Below are 22584 nucleotides of genomic sequence, written 5' to 3'. Positions count from 1 at the left end.
ACCCAGGCCTGTTCTCCCTTAGTGGGCTGTGGGTCCCAGCGGTCACTGATGGACGAGTGAGCATTTGCCCGAGGAGCCAGGCCTTGCTGTGAGTCAGGTGCGCGTGTGGAGCTGTGCTCGCCACTAGTAATGAACCTCGCTGGCCGGCCGGCGTTTCATTCTTATAAAATGAGATCTCACAAGAACAAAAACCAAAATAAATTTTTTTGTGTTGGGGAGAAAAATAAAAATACTGATACTAACGTTGGAAATAAAGGGGAAACAATGGAGCTTAGCCAAATTAAAGTTTTATGGATGAGATGACGTATTCTAGTTGAATTTGACGTGGGAGGCTGAGAAGACGGGCAGGTGGTCTCTATGCGCCTGAGACTGCGGGACAGGAGGGGTGTCTGGGATGTCGGCTTCTGCCGCGCGTTTTCTTGTTCTGTCTGTGAGAGTGGGTGCTGTGGTCAGCCCCTCCGCCTCCAGGGCTGGGACCACCCCCGGCGGTGTCTTCCTGTCGTGTAGTTAGTGATGCGTGCAGGTGCCTCACCTCCATCGGGTCGGTTCCGAGTGGTGCTATCATGCTCGGTCTAGATTTGGGATTAGGGGCTTCTGTATTGTGTTTATGTGAATTATCAATTTATTTGTTAAGATGTAACTAAAATCACCCAAGGCTCAGTGTAATGAGGTGGCTCATGACAGCTGAAGTGTCCGTGAGAAGATTATCCTACCGGGAAGTTTGGGGCAGCTGTGTTAGACTCAACCGGGGTTTTCCCCAGGACAGCACGTCCGGCCTCACTCAGGCCGGTCATTCCTATAGAATGACTCACAAGCCTTCATTTGTTCTCTTCATACTTTTAGGAAACTATATTCAATTTATCAAGTCCTGTGCTGTGCAGTGTGGTTGCCATCAAGAATGGGGGGGGGGCTGCTATTTAAATTTATATTAAAATTAATTAACAGGAGATAAACTTTAAAATTTAGCTCCTTAGTGGCACTGGTACATTCCAGGTGCCCAGTAGTGCTGTGCAACTAGTGGCCGTCATATTAGTAGGGTTGATACAAAACCTTCCCATGATCACAGAAAATTCTGTCAGCACTGGTTTAGACGACCTCTCATAATCTTTTATGTCGTAACATTCATGGGATTTACTTGAGTAGTGACAATATGTGGAGTTTAACAAGGAGAGGTGCCAAGTCAGTGGCCATGTCTCATGGTCAAAGGGAGAATCAAGCCACACTGTGATTTAGGGAGCGTGCGAAGAAGCCGATGGTCTGACAGTCAGTGAGTCAAGTGTGGCCAGGCCCGGCGGAGGCCTTGGTTTTAAGCAGAGTCGCCACCTGTCAGAGAGCTGACACAGCCGGGTGGAGGGGGCCTCTTCATCTACACAGAAAATTAAGAGAGGTTGTCCTCACTGCTGCTCCCTGGTACAGAGCGTTAGGTGGAGCCCCAGCGACCACTACTCTCTGTCTTGGTCAGGAGGTGGTTTGAAGAGTAATTGGTCTTGTGTGCAGAATCCATACTCAGCTGATGAGTATTTTGTTGTAGCCTTCTGTGTTCTCCGTCTGTAAGCCCCACGGAGGACTCAGGAGAAGCCACACGGGAGATTCGACCTTCCTGTGACTGAGGAGCAAAGCTCTTGGCTGACTGACCACATCGTCACCTTTTGAAGTAACACTGAGCCCTTGAGCCTGCAGGGTGGGGTGCCCGGCGCCGTCCTTGTTATTAAATACTTTCAGTCCAAGGAGACCAGGAGCAGGAGTGGAAGTGCTCGTTGGCAGTAACAGAGCGCTGGTGCCGAGTCCAGTGCAGCGTCCAGGAAGGTGGGAGCAGCCCGAGCTGTGCATTAGTTACCGAACTGGAAGAGGGGGGCTCTGAGGCTTGGTCTCTCCTGCCATTTCTCTCGTGTCGGTTTGGATGACTCAACAGAAGGTGTATTCATAACGTTCGCAGAAGACAGCAAAAGGAATTTGGGGTTCCACGTTGATACTGACCCGTGCTTCTCTTATTTGTTATTTCAGTAAAATACGAAAGAATCAAGTTTCTGGTAATTGCTCTGAAGAGTTCTGTGGAAGTGTATGCATGGGCACCCAAGCCATACCACAAATTTATGGCCTTTAAGGTAACGCCATCACATGCTCTGAAAAGTAGCGTCAGCCACACACACGGTGCCCGAGGGCTGGGAATAAGTTTAAAAACCCTGAACGGTTAAAACTGATCATTTATTAGTGTATCACTTCATCACGAGAGAGACCACTTCTAATGGAGTAAGTCGACCTGTCTGCTTTCGGGGTCCTTGGGGTGTGAGCAGGGGAGCAGACACCTTGCTCCGTGCGCCAGTGTGGTAACAGGAGACAGAGTAGCACCACCTCCGTTTAGAAAGCAGACTGTGACCTTCTAACCGAGGCTTTTGATAATTATCCAACAATAGGCAGCTTTAAGGTGTCTCTCTCTCTCTCTATTCAATGCAGTATTAAGTAAAAATAAAATGACAGAAATTCTTCATGGCCCAAAGAGTATACATTACATCAAATAGGAAAAGTATTAAAAATATGTAAATTACCATTTTTGTTTGAAGAAAAATACTGTAGAAAAATATTAGGTATTATTTTATGTGATTGCTTTTAATATTTCTTTTGTATAATTCTAGCATTTGCACTAGATGCAAACTTATAAAATTGATTAAAAATGATACGACTGTGACATCAGATATTATAGATCACTTAATAACATCATTTCTGGTATTAGACACAAAATCTTAAGCACTGCCCCCAGGACTGTTTTAGTGCAGGGCAAGACATTAAGAATTTGTTATCCAAAATGATTCTATTTACTTATTTTCAAAAATAGTTTTAACATATTTTATTAAGAGTAGGCTTCAATTGTTTGGAAAATCGGTGTATTTAGATTGCTTATTGCTTGAGTCCCCAGTTAAGCAGGATAAACAAGGTTATCATATTTGCTTAAAAAGTAAAGCCACGTGTTATTGACCAGAAGTGATTGATTGTAAAGTTACGGTTCTCTTCTGAGACCCGGTCTGAACAGCCCTGATGCACCAGGCACTGTGCTAGCCGCCTTTATAGCTCCTTTATTCAGACCTGCCTTACGAGCTGCAGATGCTGACATGAATGAAGAGCTGAGGCCGCCCAGTGTGTTGCAGGCCATCCAGCACATCATAGCGTCTCATCACCACTTGCACTCCAGTGGGGAAGCTGAAGTGGGGGGTGTGAGGGGCTCAGTGTGACTGTGACAGCCACACCAACACGGTTCTCCATGTGAGACTCCTGCATCAACCTCTCTCTCCGTTGTCCGCGTTAGATTAGTTGGGTAGCGTATGGTAGGAAGTCCTGATTATTTCACATTAGATGTCTTCCTCACCGGGACAAACAGCAGAGCAGTAAAGGATAGAGCAGAGTTCTTGGGCTCAGTGGGGACTGGGGACATGTACTGGGAAAAAGTACCTTCCAGATGCTGGCTAACAGACAAAAACGAATAAAAGACTTAGGTCATAGAGTAAATCTGCTTATGGCTGTTGGCCGGCTTGGGTCCACAGTGAGCAACTGGGTGCCTTGAGCCCTCGGCGTGCACCCTGCGCCTCTCACCGCTGCCCTCTCGCTTCCTCTGTAGTCGTTCGGAGAGCTGGTGCATAAGCCATTGCTGGTGGATCTCACTGTGGAGGAAGGCCAGAGGCTGAAAGTGATCTACGGGTCCTGTGCAGGGTTCCATGCTGTGGATGTGGACTCGGGATCTGTCTATGACATTTATCTACCAACACACGTAAGAAAGAACCCACACTCTATGGTTGGTTGACTGGCTTCATTTTGTTTTGACTTTTCCCTTTACTCTGCTTAGTGAACTAACACGAGCAGGGACCCCTTGCTTACCTTGTGGTGTGGGGGTGAGTGTGTGGGTGCCATGCCACGCCCACCCGCTCTGTGCTCGGAGACGCGTGGAGAGCCACTCTCCTGCTCTGAGGGCCTCCCGAGGACCTCTGAGCCCGGCTTGACTAACATGGGTTGGCTGGGGGCAGCTGCTGGCAGGTCAGGACATCTAGGGGTTGGGAGTGGTTTGAGGAACATAGTTCCTTAAATGGAGTCCACAATCCAGATATGTACCAGGGGCCTCAGAAAATGTGGACGAGCAGAGTATATGACCTGTAAAAGCTGTATATGCATCGCATGGTTTTTCCAAAATGTTACCCAGTGGCTGTACTGTCCCCAGGACTGTGACCTGCGCCTTCCCCGGGGCAGTCGTATTGAGCACTCCTGCCGGGACAGAAACAGCCACAAACATGCTCCTCTGTGCTCTGTCCCCTCCTCCAGATCCAGTGCAGCATCAAACCCCACGCGATCATCATCCTCCCCAACACGGACGGCATGGAGCTCCTGGTGTGCTACGAGGACGAGGGGGTGTACGTGAACACCTACGGGAGGATCACCAAGGACGTGGTCCTGCAGTGGGGCGAGATGCCCACGTCCGTGGGTACGTCGCCCTCGGGGGAGAAGGCAGCGTCTGTAAAAGTGGAGCCTTCCCTGAAAATGCATATATTTTTGATGCTGATTTTATGTGTTGTTCAGACCTTTGGGGCAGTTAACAGAGCAGTTGGCAGTAGACGGTGGAAGGTTAGATGGTAGACCATGAGACACGTGGTGGTCTTATGCTAGAACACAACCTAAGTGATTATTTTTAAAAACTCTGTCATACTCAATCCTTCATTGAACCCTTAAGAGCCATCCGGGGAAGGTGGGACGGAGGCAGTGGGTGACTGAGCTGTGGGAGGGGAGGGAAGCGGAGAGACCAGTGAGTCTTGCGCTCTGGCGGCCGAGCCACGGTGGACACAGCCTCCTGACCTTCCCATCCCCTCGGGAGTGTAGGCTGACGTCCGGAGCTCTCCTGGCTCCGAGTTTACGTCCCCAGACCAGTCTGGTTTATCGCGGTCATGTCACTGGCTCTGTCCACCTGCCTTTCCTGAGATCCCTGCCTCCTCGTAACTGGTGTGATGAGAACTCTCGAGCTGAACTGTAGGTGGGAGGTGCTGCTCAGGATGAAATGCCTCAGGGGGCCTCACAGACTTGATTCAGAACACACCCCCAGGGGGGACCACCAGGCCGCACAGGCAGAGCTCCTGAAAAGCAGAAGTCCCCACATGCTAGCCATGTGGGGGAGGGGGTGGGGGAGTGAGTGTGTATGTGTGTGACAGAATGTGTGTGCGTGAGTGTGTGTGTGATGTAAGCAGCTTGTCCACGGCTGTTTCCTTGCCTTTCTCAATATGTGTTTTCCCCTCTCAAAAAGCATACATTCGATCCAACCAGACAATGGGCTGGGGAGAAAAGGCCATAGAGATCCGGTCTGTGGAAACTGGCCACTTGGACGGCGTGTTCATGCATAAAAGGGCTCAGAGGCTGAAGTTCTTGTGTGAGCGCAATGACAAGGTAACACCCTCCTTACACACGAGCCTTCGGTGGGTGGTTTATTTCCCGTGGAGTGTGGTGAAGCCTTTCTTTGGGGTTTTGATAAGATTAGAATAAATTGATCAAGGAACTTTTTAGTAGTGACTTTTTAGACCTGTTTATGGAGGTTGGGATATATTTTATTTTGTGTTTGCTGTGAGGGGATGGAGATGTTTAACTCTGCAGAAGCCATCCTATGTTGAGTTTTTGCTTGGGGAGTTTTTTGTTTTGGGTTTTTTGGTTTGTTTTTTTGGTGGGGTTTCTTTTTTTGTTTGGGTTTTGGAGGGGTTTGTTTTGTTCTGGTTTTTTTTGTTTTATTTTTATTTTTTTTCCCCGTTAGGTGTCCTATCTGGGCTGCATTTGGTTTAGGGGTAGAGAATGTTAAAGCTACCGATTTATGGATGTAATTCTGTGATCAGAAGGAACCCTCATGCAGATCTGGGTAGCAGGGTAAAAGCTTCCTCTCCCCTGCAGTGTATCTCAAATCCTCCACGCGTTAGTCTGCCTTTTGAGTAGGGAAACAACTCCCTAGTCTGCGTGGCATCAGCGCCTAACAGTGTAAATCATTTCTGTGCAGCAGCAAGAGCACTTCTGCAGGTGGGGCCCGAGGGCATCGAAGCCCCAATTAACACCTTCGTTTTCCCATCCTGACCATATCCTTGTCCTCCCCGGGACCTGCTCCCTCCCGCCCACGGCCAGCTCTGGAGTGGAGCGGACAGCTGGCTGGGATGCTGACACCCTGGGCCTGTTTTGAGAAGGTGGAGCCAGTCTTTTCTAAGCCCAGTTTCTCTCTCTTCTGTCACTTGGGTAAAAATGTATCTGACGCCCTGGGGCAGCGCACTGCAGCCTCGGAAGCGTCCCTCATTTCCCCCTTTTGCTTCACGTTGATATATTCAGCATCCAGCAGCCTGACCTCAGGCTGACCTGTCAGGTTAAGGTAAAACCCTGGACCCTGGCAGCCGGGCCTCCTGCCCAGAAGCCGCGTTGCCCCCAGCCCCCTGCCATCCTGTAGCCCGTCTGCCAGTGCAGTTGACCTACGTCTCTCTCCCTGACCTCTTACCTTGAAAATCCATACCACCTCAGACCTAACCCAGGATTTTGCCAGCTTTTTGGCTTATATTTTCCCAAGTATGTTCAGTGGAGCCATAACTATAATATTCTTTGAACTTGAGGCATTTGAATGTTTTTATCGTCCACGATGTCATGTCCATGAAGCTTTACTAATAAAAGGCACAGAAGTAAATCATCTGACTTTGACTATAGAGTCATGTGAAATAACTCATACATCTTAGCTACAGTTTTTAAAAGAGAAAAGTGAGATGGCTGAGAAGCCTCCCTCCCCACTGCTGAGTTTTCCAGACATGCTTATCTTCCGGAAGGTGTCAGCATTGGAGGCAGAACCAGATGAGCCAGTTTCAGAAGTGTGACCCTTTTCTCTCGCGCTCTTACCATAAGGCGCAGCATTTGAGGGCGTCTGGCTGACTAGCCGGCCCAGCTGAGGCAGACTGGCCCCGGCGATGGCTTCTTGCAGACCAGAGGGCCTCCTCCCGGGTGCTCTTGGGGGTGGGGGGGGTCGTTTCTGGCTCATGGAGCTGGCAGGTCTTCCAGGCTGCTGACGCCTCCTCTCCCCCTGCAGGTGTTCTTCGCCTCCGTCCGGTCCGGGGGCAGCAGCCAGGTTTACTTCATGACGCTGGGCAGGACCTCTCTTCTGAGCTGGTAGCAGCGGGGCGAGGAGGGCTGCACCGGAGTCTTTGAGATGGAGAACTTGGAATTCCTTGCAACTGGAGCTCGGAGCTGCCCGGCTGCCCGGGACGGCGCGTGCACGGACCCCGCCTGGGGGTCTCCCGCCCGCCCACTTGCTCTTACCAGTTTCTCCCCGTTCTCTTCTTTTCCTTTTCAAAATAAATCAAGGCTGCAATGCAGCTGGTGCTGTTGAGACTCACCGTTAGGTGCTATCAGTGTTGGGATCGAGCATCAGACAGAACGCAAACGCCTTTCCTTCAGCTCCAGAATTCCTTGTCTCGGTGACTCTGTCTTGGGTGATGCAGGTGGAGACGTGAACACGCCGGTGGGAGGTTGGCAGGGGGCACAGGAGGTGTCAGGGTGCTCTAACGAGCAGTCTGCGGAAGCCGCGAGCAGATCTAATATAGTAACAGTAACAATGTATTTAATTGACATTTCTTTTTTGTAATGTGATGATATGTGGACAGAGAAGAGGGTGCAGGTTAAAGAAGTTAATATTTATAAAATGTGAAAGACACAGTTACTAGGAGGACTTTTTTGTGGGTGGGGCTTAGGAGGCGGGGTGGGCGGGTTAGGGTCCCATTTTGTTTCTCGGGAATTTTTTTTTTGGCCAAGAACTGAGTTGTTTTTCTGTGTACCAAGTTTTGCCTAAATCGTGCAGATGATTCTTTTAAAAAAAACAAAAAAAAAAAAAGGAAAAAGAAAGGGTGTGCATTTGTGTCATGGCCAGAACCTTGTTGTGTGACAGTATTAGCACTGCCTCAGTCAAAGGTTTAATTTCTGTTTAAACCTAGAAGTGTAGCAGCAGCAGTTTCACCACAGTCTGCACTTGCGGAGGAAAAAAATTTTTCAACCACTTTTTTTTTTTTTTTTTTTTTTTTTGCCTACCTCATTGTTTTTAATGCATTAAGAGGTGGTTTTGTTTTTACGTTTTGGGAGGAAAACATTAATTTAATCTTAATACCAAAACTATCTAATTGAAGTTGGACTGTTAATCTCGTCCCAGGTCTCAGTAGGCACCAGAGACATTGTCCCTGAAGATGGGAAACAGCCCTCAGGCTTGTCGTGCTGCGGCGGGCATCTGCTTTCCGAGTTGAGAGCAGGCGCTCAGCTCCCGCCGGGCTCACCTGCAGTGGTTGCCGGGCGTCCCGGCTGCCAGCCCGGGGCCCTGACTGTTCCCAGCCCGGGGCTTGCAGACAGGCGGTCATGTGGGGCAGCCCCGCAAGCTGTCACCAGTGTTGCAGGAACCTTTCCTTGGGGCGGGGAGATTCCCCTTTTCTAAAAAACGCAATGCACTAAAACTATTTTAAGAATGTAGTTAATACTGCTCATTCGTGAGGTAGCATCTCCCTGTGTTTGGGTGTGACATCGGAGCCCTGGCTTTCCTCGTTCTCTCCCTTGCTCTCTTGTTCTCTCTCTGTTTTTTAAACCAGTTTTACTTTTTGAGTATGTTCATGACATTTGTAATAAATGTCTTGGGAAATAATTGGTTTCACGGCTCCTGGTCCATCTGTTTCCTCTGAGGGCGTCCATCTCGGTGGTGGAGCCGGGCTCTGCCGTCCGCCTTCCTCGCGGTGAGTTCTGGTGGAAATATTGTTTGCCGAACAAGAGTGTGGGGTTTCCTAGGCATAATCCTCCTCCGTGGCGGGTTTTCTTCTCTAACACGGAAGTGGAGGTTCCCCCCCAGAAACGCAACAGTCCCTTGCACCTGTTGGCCGTGGCTTGGCCCAGTGCTCTCGGCCCGTTTTGACCCATCTTTCTCGTCCTCCTGGGTCAGCATTTTTGCCAAAGGCTCTCCTTGCAGTCACAGAAACTGGTGCCAAGTACATCCGCTCACGGCTGCAGAAGCAGCGGTGGGTTGCTGGCGCCCACCCCCGGGGACGGGCCCGCTGAGAAAGCCCTCCTCCGTTTTGGAAGGAGAAGGTGGTGGAGATGGTTTTCCTGTCTGTGTAACTTTGGAAGTGGCACTGATGTCCCAAGCAGAAAGAGCTAGTTCTTTTCTACTCATTTGTACTTAACGTAGAGAAGGTTGGGGAGTTCATTGCACCCTCAGCAGGGACTTCTGAGATAGGCCAGACTCTCTGTGAAAATACTCAACTTCTGATACCAACGTGGCAGAACTGGAAAGGGTGAGGTCTGAACTGTCCATAGATTTGAAGCTCGGTGTCTGCCCGTCAGGCTGTGACACAGACCAGGCGAGTGGTGCTCGGCTGGAGGTGCTGGGTCCTCGGGGTGGCCGCCCTTCCTGGCGCTCTGTCGGTGGCGGGGTTGAACGTAATGGAACCCGTCACTCGGCTCCCCTGCCTGAGGTCAGACGGCTCGTCCTGCTGGGATGGCTTCCTGGGCCACAGTGTCCCCCTCGGCCCCACAGCCTGGGAAACCCGATTGCGTTGCTCCGGCTGGAAGCCAGCACGCAATTAGGTTTCCCCACGGAGGGCTGTGAGCTGTTGCGGTTTCATTCTTCTAGAGAAAGGGATGGTCGTTTTTTTTTTTTTTTTTCCCCTCTAACAGGGTAGTGACTTCACAGAAGTGCCAGGATGGCAAAATTACAAAAGAAAAGTATTATGATGACATCATTAAATACGGAGCATTGGAGGCCATTTCAGCAATGCCCTTCAAAGCAGAACCCCAGGGCACCCCTGGGTTTGGTCAGAGCTTTGGTAAATGGTATCTTTCTGTATTTAAGTCAGAGTCTCTCTGTATCGAGTGCAGCGTTTTTGCTTTTTCTCATGCACATGTTACGTCAAAGAAAATGTTTACAAAAAATGGTTGTTAACACTAACGTGCATTACCTATTTATGGTTTATTTTTAAGTGACTTTTTATGGGTCATTTAGGTTTTTGTCTTAGTTGTAGTCCACTTACGGTCATTCATAATCCCTAATTTTGCCAGTTACGAATTTGCTGAACAGTCATGCAGATGACAAGCCGCATTGAGCTTACTAACCAGGGCTGCAGGGCAGACTGGCGGCAAGAAGCCCCACAGCCTCCTCTCCCCAGCGCTCGCTTGTCCTCTGTATGTTGTGAAAATTACTGTTGTCCCTCTTCTCCCCATGTCTCTCCTTAAATAAAGTAAAAATGACACCTATATTATGTGGCATGAGTTTCAAATATATTCCGTTCCTTCAGAATGTCTCCTTCCTATGAGAGCCCTCCCTCCATGGAGCAGGCCGTGGCCCTCGGCTCCCAGCTCCCGGCTCCTCCCTAAGTTCCCCTTCTGGAAGCATTTAGGATTTTTTCCCCTTATCTTTGGTATTCTGAATACTCGTGAGTCTTCTTTCATTTTTAGGCTCCCCCCCCCACCAATTATCCCTTCAGTGGTCTCTTTCAAACTGAAGTCTGGTGACTTTATTTGACTCTGGGACTTTTTTTTCCTTCTCTATTTTCACCCACTTCACTCTGACATCACAGGAACGTCTGTTAGTTGGATGTTCTACCTAGTAGATTGACTCTGTCTCATTTTTTTCTTTTTCTTTTTTATTAGTTTTTGGCGTTGTCTTTCTGCTTGCTTGCTGATTTTTCTTGACAATGGCTTTCAGCCTGGTTTGTTTTTTCATTTTTGCAATCATATATTATTATTTTCAAGTGCATGTCAGGGCATCAGGTAATGATAGAACAGCATGTTCCAGACCCCTGACAACAACTAAGATGCTATAAAAATTACGAGTCAAATCAGTTTGAAAGCACTGGAGAGTTATTAATGCAGACAGGACTTAAGGGGCCACGATGCTATAGAGAAGGGATTGCGTACAGGTGAGCCCGTGTCCTTCAGTGCTGCTTCCCTCGGGATTTGCTAATTTAAAAGCTAAGAGGCTGGGAAATTGAGTTGAACTTTCAGCAATCTCAGAGTAACTGGAGAGGCAAAATGTAGGTGTCAGGGTAGCCAAGACTTAAGAATCTAAAATCCCAGTGAAAAAAGCTGCATGGAGATGAAGTCAACATTGTGTTCCACTTTCCCCTTCAGACATTTGCTGATTCACAAGCAGTGTGGATGCAAGAAGCTAAAACCCTGAGGCACTAAGCAGAGTTTCTGGCAGTCTCTGGAGAGGCAAAAATTTCAGTTAATGGCCCACAGAGTAGGAGAGAGCCTGGCAAACACTCCTACTGATACCACGGGCAGGCTACGCTCGGATGAAGAGCAAACCAGAAGAAGACCGGCCTTCCCAAAAGACTGAAACCTGACTTGGAATCATTCCGTCCCAGATGGGATAAGGTGATGTGTCCCAACTCCACCTGTCTGCCAGAAAGCAAGATACATCCTCTGTGGAGGAAGGTACTATTAGTGAACCTCAGAGCTTGCCTACAAGTTTTTACATGATGTCCAGTGTGCAGTAAAAAATTACCAGGCATTCCAAGAAATAGCAAAAAGTTAACCAAACCAGGGAAAAAATCTATTATAGAAAGAACAGATGATGCAGATACTGGGGTTACTTTGGATCATTTAATTATTGTGTTCAATAAAATAAATGAAAAGATTGAAAATGTCTAAAGAGAACTAGAATCAATAGAATCAAATAAAAACTCAATAGCAGAAACCACTGTTAAAAACTCCATGGATGTGAATAGACAACCTACAGAATGTGAGAAAATATTTGCAAATCATCTATCCGATAAGGGACTAATATCCAGAATATAAAAAGAACTTATATAACTTAACAATTTTTGATTAAAACAAAAAACCTCAATTAAAAAGTGGGCTTGGGGAGGGTATAGCTTAGGGTATAGGGTGCATGCTTAGCATGCACAAGGTCCTGGTTCCAATTCCCAGCACCTCCTAATTAGACCTAATTACCCCCTTCCCATTTTTTTTAAGTGGGCTAAAACATAAAGATACTTCTCCAAAGAATATACACAAATGGCCAACAAGCACATGAAAAGGGGGTCAACATCACTATTCATCAGGGAAATGCAAGTCAAACCACAATGAGATATCACTACACACCCATTAAGATGGTGATTAATTAAAAAACAAAAACAGAAACAAAATAACAAGTGTTGCAGAGATGTCAAGAAACTGGAACCCTGTGCACTGTTGAGAATATAAAATGATGCAGTGCCTATGGAAAATAGTATGACAATTCCTCCCCAAAATTAAAACTTGAATTACTGTATGATTCAGCAATTCCACTCCTGAGTATACACCCAAAAAAATTGAAAGCAAGTTTTCAGAGATATTTATATACCCATGTTCATAGCAACAAGATGTGGAAGCAACCCAGTGTCCATTGATCAATGAATCAGTAAGCAAATGTGTGCTTTCAGTGGAATATTACACAGCCTTGAAAAGGGAGAAATTCTGACACATGCTACAACATCGATGAACCTTAAGGACATTGTGCTCAGTGAAATAAGCCAGTCACAATACGACATATAGTATATGATTTTACTGATGTGAGGTATCTAGCTGAGTCAAGCTCAGAGTTATGGAGATTGACCGCACAACAACGTGAATGTGCTTTACTGAACTGAACACTTAAAAATGGTTAACGTGGTAAATTTTATTTTTTTAAATAAAATACTTTAAATAAACTTAAAAACCTCCACAGATGAGTTTACCAGCAGGTTAGGTACAGCCAAGTACACGACTAGTGATCTGGAAAGTAGGTCGATAGGAAATGTCCAGAATGAATCAGAGAGAAAAAGCATGGATATACAGAAAAGAGCGTAACAGACATACGAAATGTGGTGTGAAAGTCTTAACATAGAGACTGGAGTCCCAGAAGAAGAGAAAAGTAAAATTGTGGCATAAGCAGCATTTGAAGAGATTGCAGGCAATATTTTCAAATTGCTAAAAGACATTCAGTGGTGAACTGAAAGCTCTGTAACCCTCAAACAGGAAGAAAAACACACCTAGGTATATGATTATAAACCTGCTGAAAACCAGACAAAAAAGAAACCTTAAAAGCAGCCAGAAAGTAAATTACAGCCCATTCTCATTATCGTCAGTTTCCGTATCTCTGAGATTGCCTACTGCTAAAATTCATTGTAACCTTAAAAATGAATCCTCATGGTGCTTTCACAGACATGCACAGAACAGCAAGGGAAAAAAGACAAGTTGCCCCAACACTCCGTGAATCTCTTGCAACCACTGATCTTTTTATTGTCACTACAAGTACTGCCTTTTGCAGAATCTTAGACAGAGTTGGAATCACGGAGTAAGTACCCTTTTAAGCCTGACTTCTTTCACTCAGCAAGGTAAGATTCCTCCATGTCTTTTTGTGGCTTGATGACTTTTTTTTTTTTGCTTGAAAATTTTCCATTGTATGGACGTACCGCAGTCTCTTTATCCATTCACCTATTGAACAACATTTGGGTTCCAAAATTGCTTCCAATTTTTGTCAATTACAAATAAAGTTTCTATAAACATTTGTGAGCAGGTTACACCAGGTGAAAAGAAGGTCATCTCAAAAGATTATATACTGTTTGATTTCACTTATTTAACACGACAGAACTGTAGAAATGGAGAGAAGTGTAGTTTCCGCTGTTGAGGGAGGAGGGAGGTGGGAGGTGGGCACACGAGACTACAGAGGGACAGCTCGAGGGACATCTTTGTGGTGACAGCACAGTGCTCGTGTCTTGATTGTGGTGGTGATTACATGAATCTGCTCATGTGATGAAATTCCTAGAACTACAAAAACACATATAAATGCATGTAAAACTGTGAAATCTAAGTAGATTCTGTGGAATCCCCAGTCTCGACCTTGTATTCTATGTAGGCAAGGTGTTAACCATTGGAAAAAACTGACGTGAAGTTACCTGGAACCTCTTCTACTATTTTCATAACTTTTTATGAAAGTACTACACTTAGTACTACAATTATTTCAAAGTAAAATGGTTTTAAAGATCAATTATATTTCTATTCAGCAAAAATTCCGAACTAAGAGAAAGCTTTAATATACTATGTACAATAGCTTAAAAAAATTAAAGTCCTAAAAGTAACTCTAATGAAAAACCATGCAAGTCCTCCACACAGAGAACTTTTTAAAGAATTTTAGTAAACTACACAAATGAAGTAATAAGCTATGTATATCAATCAAAGAATGAAAAAGATGTCAGTTCATCCCAGATTAATCTATGTGGATTTAATACAGTCTCGAAGTCCCAGCAGGTTTTTTCTTTTTTTGGTGTGGAAGTAACAAAATGACTCTAAAACGTATACTGACATACAAGTGGCAGATATGTCCAAGGTGATGATGGAAGGAGAAAAGCTGGAGCATTTTCCACTCCTGATGTCTAGACTTATTACAGACTGACCCTGTGGTATTGATGCAAGAAGAATCGGCAAATAAACTGAAGAAGTAAAAGTTCTGAAATAAACTGGACACTTACATTTACGACAGTCCAGAGTAGGTGGGAAAGAGAGTTCACCTCAGTGAACAGAACTTGGACATTTTTACATCCGCATGTGGAAATAGACACTCAGGCTGCCCTCACCCAGCACACGAAGTCAGCTCTAGGTTTTGTAGAGCGATTCTAGACCGTCGCTCTTCCTGTGGAAGGTAAAGCTAACGTTTCTGCAGAGTGATGTGGGGGACTCCTGGGCATGGGGCAAGGGGATTCTCCCACGAGATACAGAAAGTATTCTGTGTTATTCCCTCGGGCTCTGTATGGATCTTTATCCCCTTTTCACAGCACCTTCTTGTTTTAAGGATGCATACTTCTCCATGGTGATATAAAAGAGAATCTTTGAAAACCTCGATTTTCCAAATTCACTGTTTTTGCTTGTTTACTTTTTCACATTCCTGGTGTTCACGTGTGTCTGATGATTCTAACTTTTCCTAGGGCTCGATTGCTTTTAGGTGACTGATGTAAGTTTCCTCTGCTGTTGTGTAAGGAGGTCTGCTTCCTCTTTAGGTCTGGGTGGGAAGGTGATGGGGAGGTCTGGGCATATGGCTGGATGGACAGCTCTTTGGCTGAGAATCTCAGAAACTCTAGGATTTCTAAACCACTAGCCCATCCCCACCCAACCAGGTCCATTTCTCTAAAGAAAAGCTTCCTGGCTTCTTTGCCTGGTGCTAAACACCGGACTGCCAGCCTCTGGGAACCTCACCATCTCTGGGTCTGAAGCCCCCTGAGTTTCTGCAGAAAGCATCTCTTTCCTGGCCCCCATGTAGCCTTGCCTCTGGCTTCCTCCACTCAGCTTCTTTCAGCATCACACCGCCATCCTCTTTTCTTCTCCCAGAAATATGTTAAAATTGCCCACCCACTGAAGACCCTTCCCCCATTTCTCTCTTTTACTATTGTTATTAAATGGTGGCACGTGGAGAAAACATGTTTTCAGTCTACCCTCTTAAACTGGAACCTAACTTACCCTTCCTTTAATGAGCTTAACCTAGTGTTTGCCACAGTGACGTGGATACAGTATCTTACTAACATCCACACGGAGTTTAGAAACAGTATTATAGGGAGAGGTGAGCAGAGCATGGCAAGGCTGATCAATCTGATTAGGAGAATAAAAGTTCCTGTGATGGCCTCCCGACCTGTGGGCTTTTTGATTGTCCTACGTGTGTCAGTAACACAGTGAAAGTGTCCTCGTGTGCACAGGCTCCAGGGTGTGAACTCTTCATCACTGAGTGTTTTCCCAGGTGGTAAAGCGAGTCCAACACTGCTTCAAGGAGAACCCGCATTCTGTCCGCTGGTACTCAGTTCTCTTTTGGGCAAGAAGGCTGGTTAGCCTGCAGAACTGTCAACAAAAGCTCGCCGGCTCACCTAGGCAACCCATGACTTCTGTCTGTCTGTCCTGCCTTCAGCCACATGGAAAAGCAGAACCCTCAGTTCTCCTCAAAGAATCGAATCTCAAACTGTCAGCTTTGCCCCTCAGATCGAAGTGCAGGTGGGGGAAGAAAATCTTAAGGAAGACGGTCTACAGTGTGTTTCCCAGACACTGTTCTGCGGGACACTGGTTCTGCCAGATGTTAGGTCTTCGGGGACAGAAGTTCCACGATCCACCAAAGGCACGGCTGCCCACGGGACAGTCTGCAAAGGAAAGTCTCATGGGAACCAGCCTGTGTAACTTGGTTTGAACCAGCCTTTCCCCGCAGTGTTTGACTCCGGGTCCTTCCCTGGAGGGTTTTACCAGAAGCACATGTAAGAAATCACTTCTCCATTTGTTACACATGCTGCTGGAAAAAAAATCATCTATGACACTGACTGTCCAAGACGCTCCCCCAGCAAGCAGCGTTCTGAATTTTGGAGAGGGGTGGGTGGGAGCGGGTGCTTTTTTCTTCCTGATGAACAGAGCTGTGTAATTTTGTTCCCCGTTTTTGCTCAAGGAAACTCTGAGTCAAACTTGGTATTTAGTCTTCGTGAAGTGATCCGCCTCTGTGATTAGCATACTTCCTTCCTCTTTCCATATTCTCATTGTTTTGATTTTATTTAACCCTGTTACTACGTCCTTTGGGAAACCCTCTCAGAAAACGTTTTAGGAACAGTCAAGGTCACCTGACCAAACTGACATTTCGTTGATGTATGATAACGAACATCTGTGATCAGATACAGATCCAAGTTTTCGATCATAGTCTGATCACACATCGTGACACGTCACTCAGGCTTCAGCTTTTATGTGGGTCTCAACTGTAAGAAGATACTTGGCTTCAGAATATAACTACCATGTTCTTGTGTCCTGGTGAGGTATTTGATGCCAAAAAGAAAAACCCCAGGGAAGCGATAGTTTTATATTTCCATTTCATGGGGGAATGTGGGTGACATTTAACTAAGTGAATCATTCAGACTCATTATATTTCAAAGTGGAAATTCATCCTGGGGGAGGGGAGACTGTTTCTCTGGGTCTCTCTTAAACGTATTACCACACACAGCACACACATCGTGCTGTTTCTTAGGAAATATCTGCAGTTAGCTTTAAAGGGACAACGCCCCGTCCTGGAAAGTGGGGGAGGGGAAGCAGGGAGGAGGATGGCGATTGGGCGCTGAGGTCTTCAGTCACAACCGGAGACAGTCCTCTCCCTGGAACTCACACGGAGTTACAATTAAACCTCTTCCCCCAGGCTATGGGGGCAGAGTGGGGCGGGGAACTATGCATTGGGTAATATGATGCTAGTTCAATAAATTGCGGTGGAATATTACAAAAGTAACAAAACTGACTTATATAAAACTATTGAACAACAGTTACATTAAAAAAGCACAGGAAAAGGTGGTTTTCCACATCATTCGTCATTAAGTAAATTCCATTAAAACCACAAAGTGCTATCTTTCTTCAGCCATTCTCTGAGGGTAATTCTCCTAGCGGGAAACCCTGGTACTTTTCCTTTGTCTGAGGATGGCTTTATGCCCCCTGCATCCTGGAAGGGTGGTTTTGATGCACAGAGTTCTTGGTTGACAGTTGTTCTCTTTGGACACTTGTAAAATGTCATTCTGTTTCTTCTCCTGGTCTCCATGGCTTCAGATGAGCAATCTGCTGTCATTCAAATCACTGTGTCCCTCTAGGTAATCTGATGTGTTGACTTTCTCTCGTTGCTTTAACTTTTTTTCTTTTAATTTTCGAATGTTTCATTATAATTTGTCTTGGCATGGATTTCATTAGGTTTATCCCATTTTGTATTCACTCAGCTTCCTAGATCTCTAAGACATTTGTCTTTCACCAAATCTGGGCATTTTTCAGCTGTTATTTCTTCAAATACTTAAAATCCCACATTCCTGCTCCTCTCTGTCTAGGATTCTGATAACACAAATATTGGATCTTTCATTACCATCCCTCTGATCCCTGAGGCTTTGTTCATTTCATTTTTTTGGCCTATTTTTCTCTCTGTTGTTCGGAATGAATGAATTCTGTTGACCTGCCCTCAAGTTCACTGACTCTATTTTTTGTGACCCTACTCTACTGTGGAGACAACCAGAGCATTTTAAATTTCAGTTCTTTTATTTTTCATGTCTAACATTTCCATTTCATTATGTTTATAACTCTTATTTTGCTGAGATTTTATCTGTCTCCCTTTGTTTCAAATGAACGCGTGATTACTGATTGAGGTGATTTTACAACAACCACTTTCCATCCTCGCCAGGTGGGTCCAACATCTGATCTACCCCAGCCCTGGCTTCAAGCCTGATTTTCTTTTTCCCCTCAGTTGATGTCTTACCTGGTTTTTTGGTATGATGAGTGATTTTCAATTCTGGACGTTTGCCTACTGTGTCAGGAGAGTCTTGATCCTACTTCAAATTTTTATTATTATTATTTTTGGGGTTTTGTATGTGTAATTAGGTTTATTTATTTTTAATGGAGGTGCTGGGGATTGAACCCAGTACCTTGTGTATGCTAAGCACACACTCCACCACTGAGCTATACCCCACCTCCTCAGCTCTTATTCTAACAGGCAGTCACTGTGTTTTGGTTTAACATGAAGGTTCGGGTCCACTTTTTTGGACTTTAAAGTCATCCAGTGACGACTTTGTTGCAGAGCTTCTAAATGCTGTTCTGGTCTGTCTCAATTTTGGGGCTCCACTCAAGCTGCCCGCCAGGGCGGACGGCGCTTCCCGGGGGCCTCCTTGCATTGCTAGGCAGGGGTGGGGGATGATGGTCCTCCCAGACCGAGGTCAGCGTGACCCTTGGCCTCTGCCCAGGCTGCCTGGAGCTGGTGGGCTTTGCACTCTGTCTCTGCCGGTGCTGCTGGCCAGGGACGCCTCTCTTGGGCAGCCTCCTACCACTGGGTGGAGGGCGAGAGCCATGGAATCAGCCCGTAGGTGGAACTTTGGGAGACACAGGGCCCTCTGGTGCCGCTGGTACAGGTAGAGGGGCCTCCGTCTGCCACCTGCGGTGGGGGACGGTCCCCCGGCCGGGGCTGCGTGGTTGTCCCCGCAGCAAGTCAGTGCCACTGCCACTGCTTGTGGGTGTCCCCACCACACCTCATCCTGGCTGCTCCTTTCCCTGTCGTCTGGCAGAGAGCACAAGACTTTCTTATTTTCATGCATTTTTCGTCCATGCCTGTCGGCCGTGCTGGGTGGCCGGCCTCCCCGGTGCCCCAGTGGAAGGTACATGGAAGATAAAAAAAGGACACTCAGGGCTCTCACGGTGGTCGTGTTCCCAAAGCCCCTATTCACTCCATTTCTTTCCAGGTTTCAGAACTCTTCTGTGATTGCTGATTTGTCTGTGGAGACTTAAGTTGTATTTAGATGGAAGGAGCAGGGAAAAGGGGTCTGTGCCATCTTGTCCCCAAATGCAATATAATTCTGCTCTCATTAAGTTCCCCTATACCCTTTTTTATTTTTTTAAAGCCTTGCTTGTGTATTTAATCACACAACGTATTGTTACACTGTCACCCAAGTTTGGATCCTTTCAGCACTGATTATTGGGTTTAATTAGAACATTAGCATTTCAGAGCCAGTGGGGACCTCAGAGGTGGCTAGTTCACAGTGCTTAAAAAAATTTTTTTTAAATCAAGGTACAGTTGCTTTATAATATTATATAAGTTTCAGGTGTATAACATAGTGATTCACAATTTTTAAAAGTTATCCTACATTTATAGTTATTATAAAATATTGGCTACATTCCCTGTACGGCATAATATGTCCCTGTAGCTTATTTATTTTATCCATAGTGGCTTGTTTCTCTTAATCCCCCACCCGTATTTTGCTCCTCCGTCCTTCTCTCTTCCCCTGTAACACTAGTTTGTTCTCTGTATTTGTTTCTCTTTTGTTATATTCACTAGCTTGTTTTATTCCTTAGATTACACATGACAGTGTGATCATACAGTGTTTCTCTTTCTCTGTCTGACTAATTTCATTTAGCATCGTGCCCTCCAAGTCCAGCCAAATCTCCTACACTTTTTATGTAAACTTCAATTGACATATAACATAGAGAAATGTGCCGAATCTTATGGCTACGGCTTGATAAAATCTCCCAAACAGAACACATCCATGCAACCGGCACTTAGGCCAAGAGATCTGAACTTGCCAGCCCCCCAGAGGTCTCTTTGTGCCCCTTCTGGGAACCATCCCTGCTCCCCCAGATAACCACTATCCTCTTCCTAGCACCACATATTAGTTTTGCCTTCTTCCCCCAACTTTATACAAGGGGAATCACAGGCACTATAGTGATGCCCCCTGCCGTCTGTGTGTGATCCCTCCACGCTGCTGTACAGAGTTCTGGTTCCTCCTTATCTCTGTAGAATATGCCAGTGTCTGAATAAAATACAATTTTCTTATTTATTTTCCTGTTGATGGACATCGAGGCTGTTTCTCTGTCTTTCCAGCTGGCACCCTCCGCCTCCTCAACCCTGGCTGTCCTTTGGCCTTACTTGTCTTCACTCTCCTTGAAGTTCCATGACTCCTGTGAGGAATCACACCCTCCTTGCATCCCTGATCACTCTTATTTCTTTAATTTGCTTTACAAAATCACGACTCGGCTGATAACGAAACTCTCCCCCCCTGCACCTTGCATGGGACCATGGGTGCAGAAGAGCACACATCCACGCTGATCGTGGCCCTCTGAATCCCACCACTGGCCTCAGTGGGCCCTTCTCTGCTGGCTGTCACCAGCGCTCCATTTCCCTTCCCTCTTCTGGCCCTCACTTCTCACTCCTGGCATCGCTGTCCGCAGGGGGAAGCTTCCACCCCGGGTGCAGCTGGTGAGTTAAGTACTGCGGTTTGCAATAGAGTCCAATTCTGGAAACTTTCTAGCATCTTAGGGAATTTGCTTTTGCCACCAAATCCTGAAAGGGCCTGAGATCAGCAGAAGGCCTAGCCCATCCGGGTGCTTGATGGTTTAATTCGAACCAGAGAAACCGTTTGGAAAATTGCGATGCTGGATTACCTTCCTGAGGGGACCACTTTCCGTGTCCTAGCTCTGGGCCTCGAGGAGCACGTGGTGATGAGTCATTGTGTCACTTCTTGGTCTAGTTTTCAAGGAGAGGTTCCAAGTGACCTCCATGGGGAGCAAAATTGACAAGTACCGGGTACCCGGCCCTTGTAGGGAGATGAGGAGTTCAGATTAAATGAGCTCCTCCCCACAGAGTCCCCAGTGAGCGGAAGGTACTCTGTGAATCCAGGAAATTGAGTTTGGGGGTGAAATATTTCTTCCACTCTCTCTCCAGGAAGGAAAGACAAGTCTTGAAATATCTCGGCTTCTCAGAACTGTTGGGTCATGCTTACTGACAAATGCACTTTTACGATGTGAGATTTGTCTTTGTTTTCAGCTGGTGCCCCAGAGCTCCTCCCCCGGCCGCCACCCCTGGCGGGGAAGGGGATTCCCTGTGTGCACCAGCCTTTTGTGTCTGGGGAGCGGAGCCAGAGGAGGAAGGAACAGCTAGCTAGACCACTGTGGGCAAAACCCTCAGGGCTCGTGCAAAGCAGGTGTCCAAGGGCAGTGCCAGGGAGCCTGGGATGTCCTCAGTGGGCACCTGACATGACCTTGGAGCTGGTTCTGCAGGATGAGCCCCTGGGTGAGCCAGAGCCGCCAGCCTCACACCTGCAGGTGCGGGGGAAGCTGTCGACGAGCGGAGGCAGGGCAGGGTCATGGCTGGTGTCACCCATGGGACCATTTGCAACTCACAGGGAACTGTTTTCCTGGACGGTCAAGAAGGCAGGATTCCGTGTGCATCTGTGGGCTGCAGGAGATGGCAGGGACCCTCACCAGGATCACTCAGGATGGAGCCCAACTCAGTGGCCAGGAAGCAAACGGGGAGAGGGTCAAAGGGCCACCCTCTCCCTGCAAGTCCCAGCAGCCAGATGGCAGAGTGCCCCGCGGTAGAGATGAGGACCCACCACAGGGCATCGGGAGGCAGGTTGCAAGAAACCGTCTCTTTCTCTGGACCTTCACCAGGAGAGGGCAACACCTTTCTGGGTGGTCTGAGCATGAGGCTCTTGGAAAGCTTGTCCAGCCCAGGCTTTCCCAGCCCTGACGTGGCTTAAAACAACGTGCTTGCCTGAGTTGAGTGCAGTTGTTGGGTAACTGCTGTGCGAAGTCAGAGGTGAGAACGGCCAGGCTCCCTCCGAGCTTGTGAGCGTGAGCATCTTTCCGGCCTGTTGGGCACCGTGAGCGGGAAGCCTGGACGGAGGCAGGAGGCGGGTGTGCTGGGCCCCCTTCCTTTCTGTAGCTCATTCCGGCCCCCCAGCTCTGCATGGACGACAGTAACCCCCTTCCCTCACCTCATCTTCCGGCTCTAGCTATCCGAGAAGAAGTTGGCATCTGCAGAGTGGACCCAATTACCCAGGATGGCTTTCTGGCGCTCAACCAGGGTGAGAAGGTGGGAACATAGATTTCCAGGGCTCAAACCAGCTCTCAGATTCCCTGCCCGCCGTCAGGGCCGTGTGCCACTGGTGCCCCCCTCCCAGTGATGTACCTCCTCCTCTGCGGAGCTGGAGTGTGGGTGGCACGTCTGCTTCTGGAGCAGGAGTCCTTGACCTGGAAACGGGAGGTCGCTGTGACCCCACCCCAGCAGGGCAGTTTTACTTAAATGAA

General features: G+C 47.1%; 1 protein-coding gene across 50 annotated transcripts in view; it reads left to right on the top strand.

The window, feature by feature from the left end:
• MAP4K4 (mitogen-activated protein kinase kinase kinase kinase 4) overlaps nt 1-10265 on the top strand; it is a 143760-nt gene extending 133495 nt beyond the window's left edge. For 25 of the 50 annotated variants that reach the window (XM_074354559.1, XM_074354568.1, XM_074354554.1 and 22 more), the window contains 5 exons: nt 2005-2105; nt 3611-3760; nt 4306-4465; nt 5276-5415; nt 7070-10265. In XM_074354559.1, the coding sequence (XP_074210660.1) occupies nt 2005-2105; nt 3611-3760; nt 4306-4465; nt 5276-5415; nt 7070-7153 (635 nt within the window). In that variant the 3' untranslated portion in view covers nt 7154-10265. Of the gene's footprint in view, nt 1-2004; nt 2106-3610; nt 3785-4305; nt 4466-5275; nt 5416-6010; nt 6192-7069 lie in introns of all 50 variants that reach the window. The other 25 variants (XM_074354553.1, XM_074354552.1, XM_074354563.1 and 22 more) reach the window with 3 other exon arrangements.
• Nucleotides 10266-22584: the final 12319 nt, after the last annotated feature.

Source organism: Camelus bactrianus, chromosome 28, assembly GCF_048773025.1.
Source record: "Camelus bactrianus isolate YW-2024 breed Bactrian camel chromosome 28, ASM4877302v1, whole genome shotgun sequence".
Classification (NCBI taxonomy): Eukaryota; Metazoa; Chordata; class Mammalia; order Artiodactyla; family Camelidae; genus Camelus; species Camelus bactrianus.
This window is presented reverse-complemented; position numbering and strand designations above follow the sequence as displayed.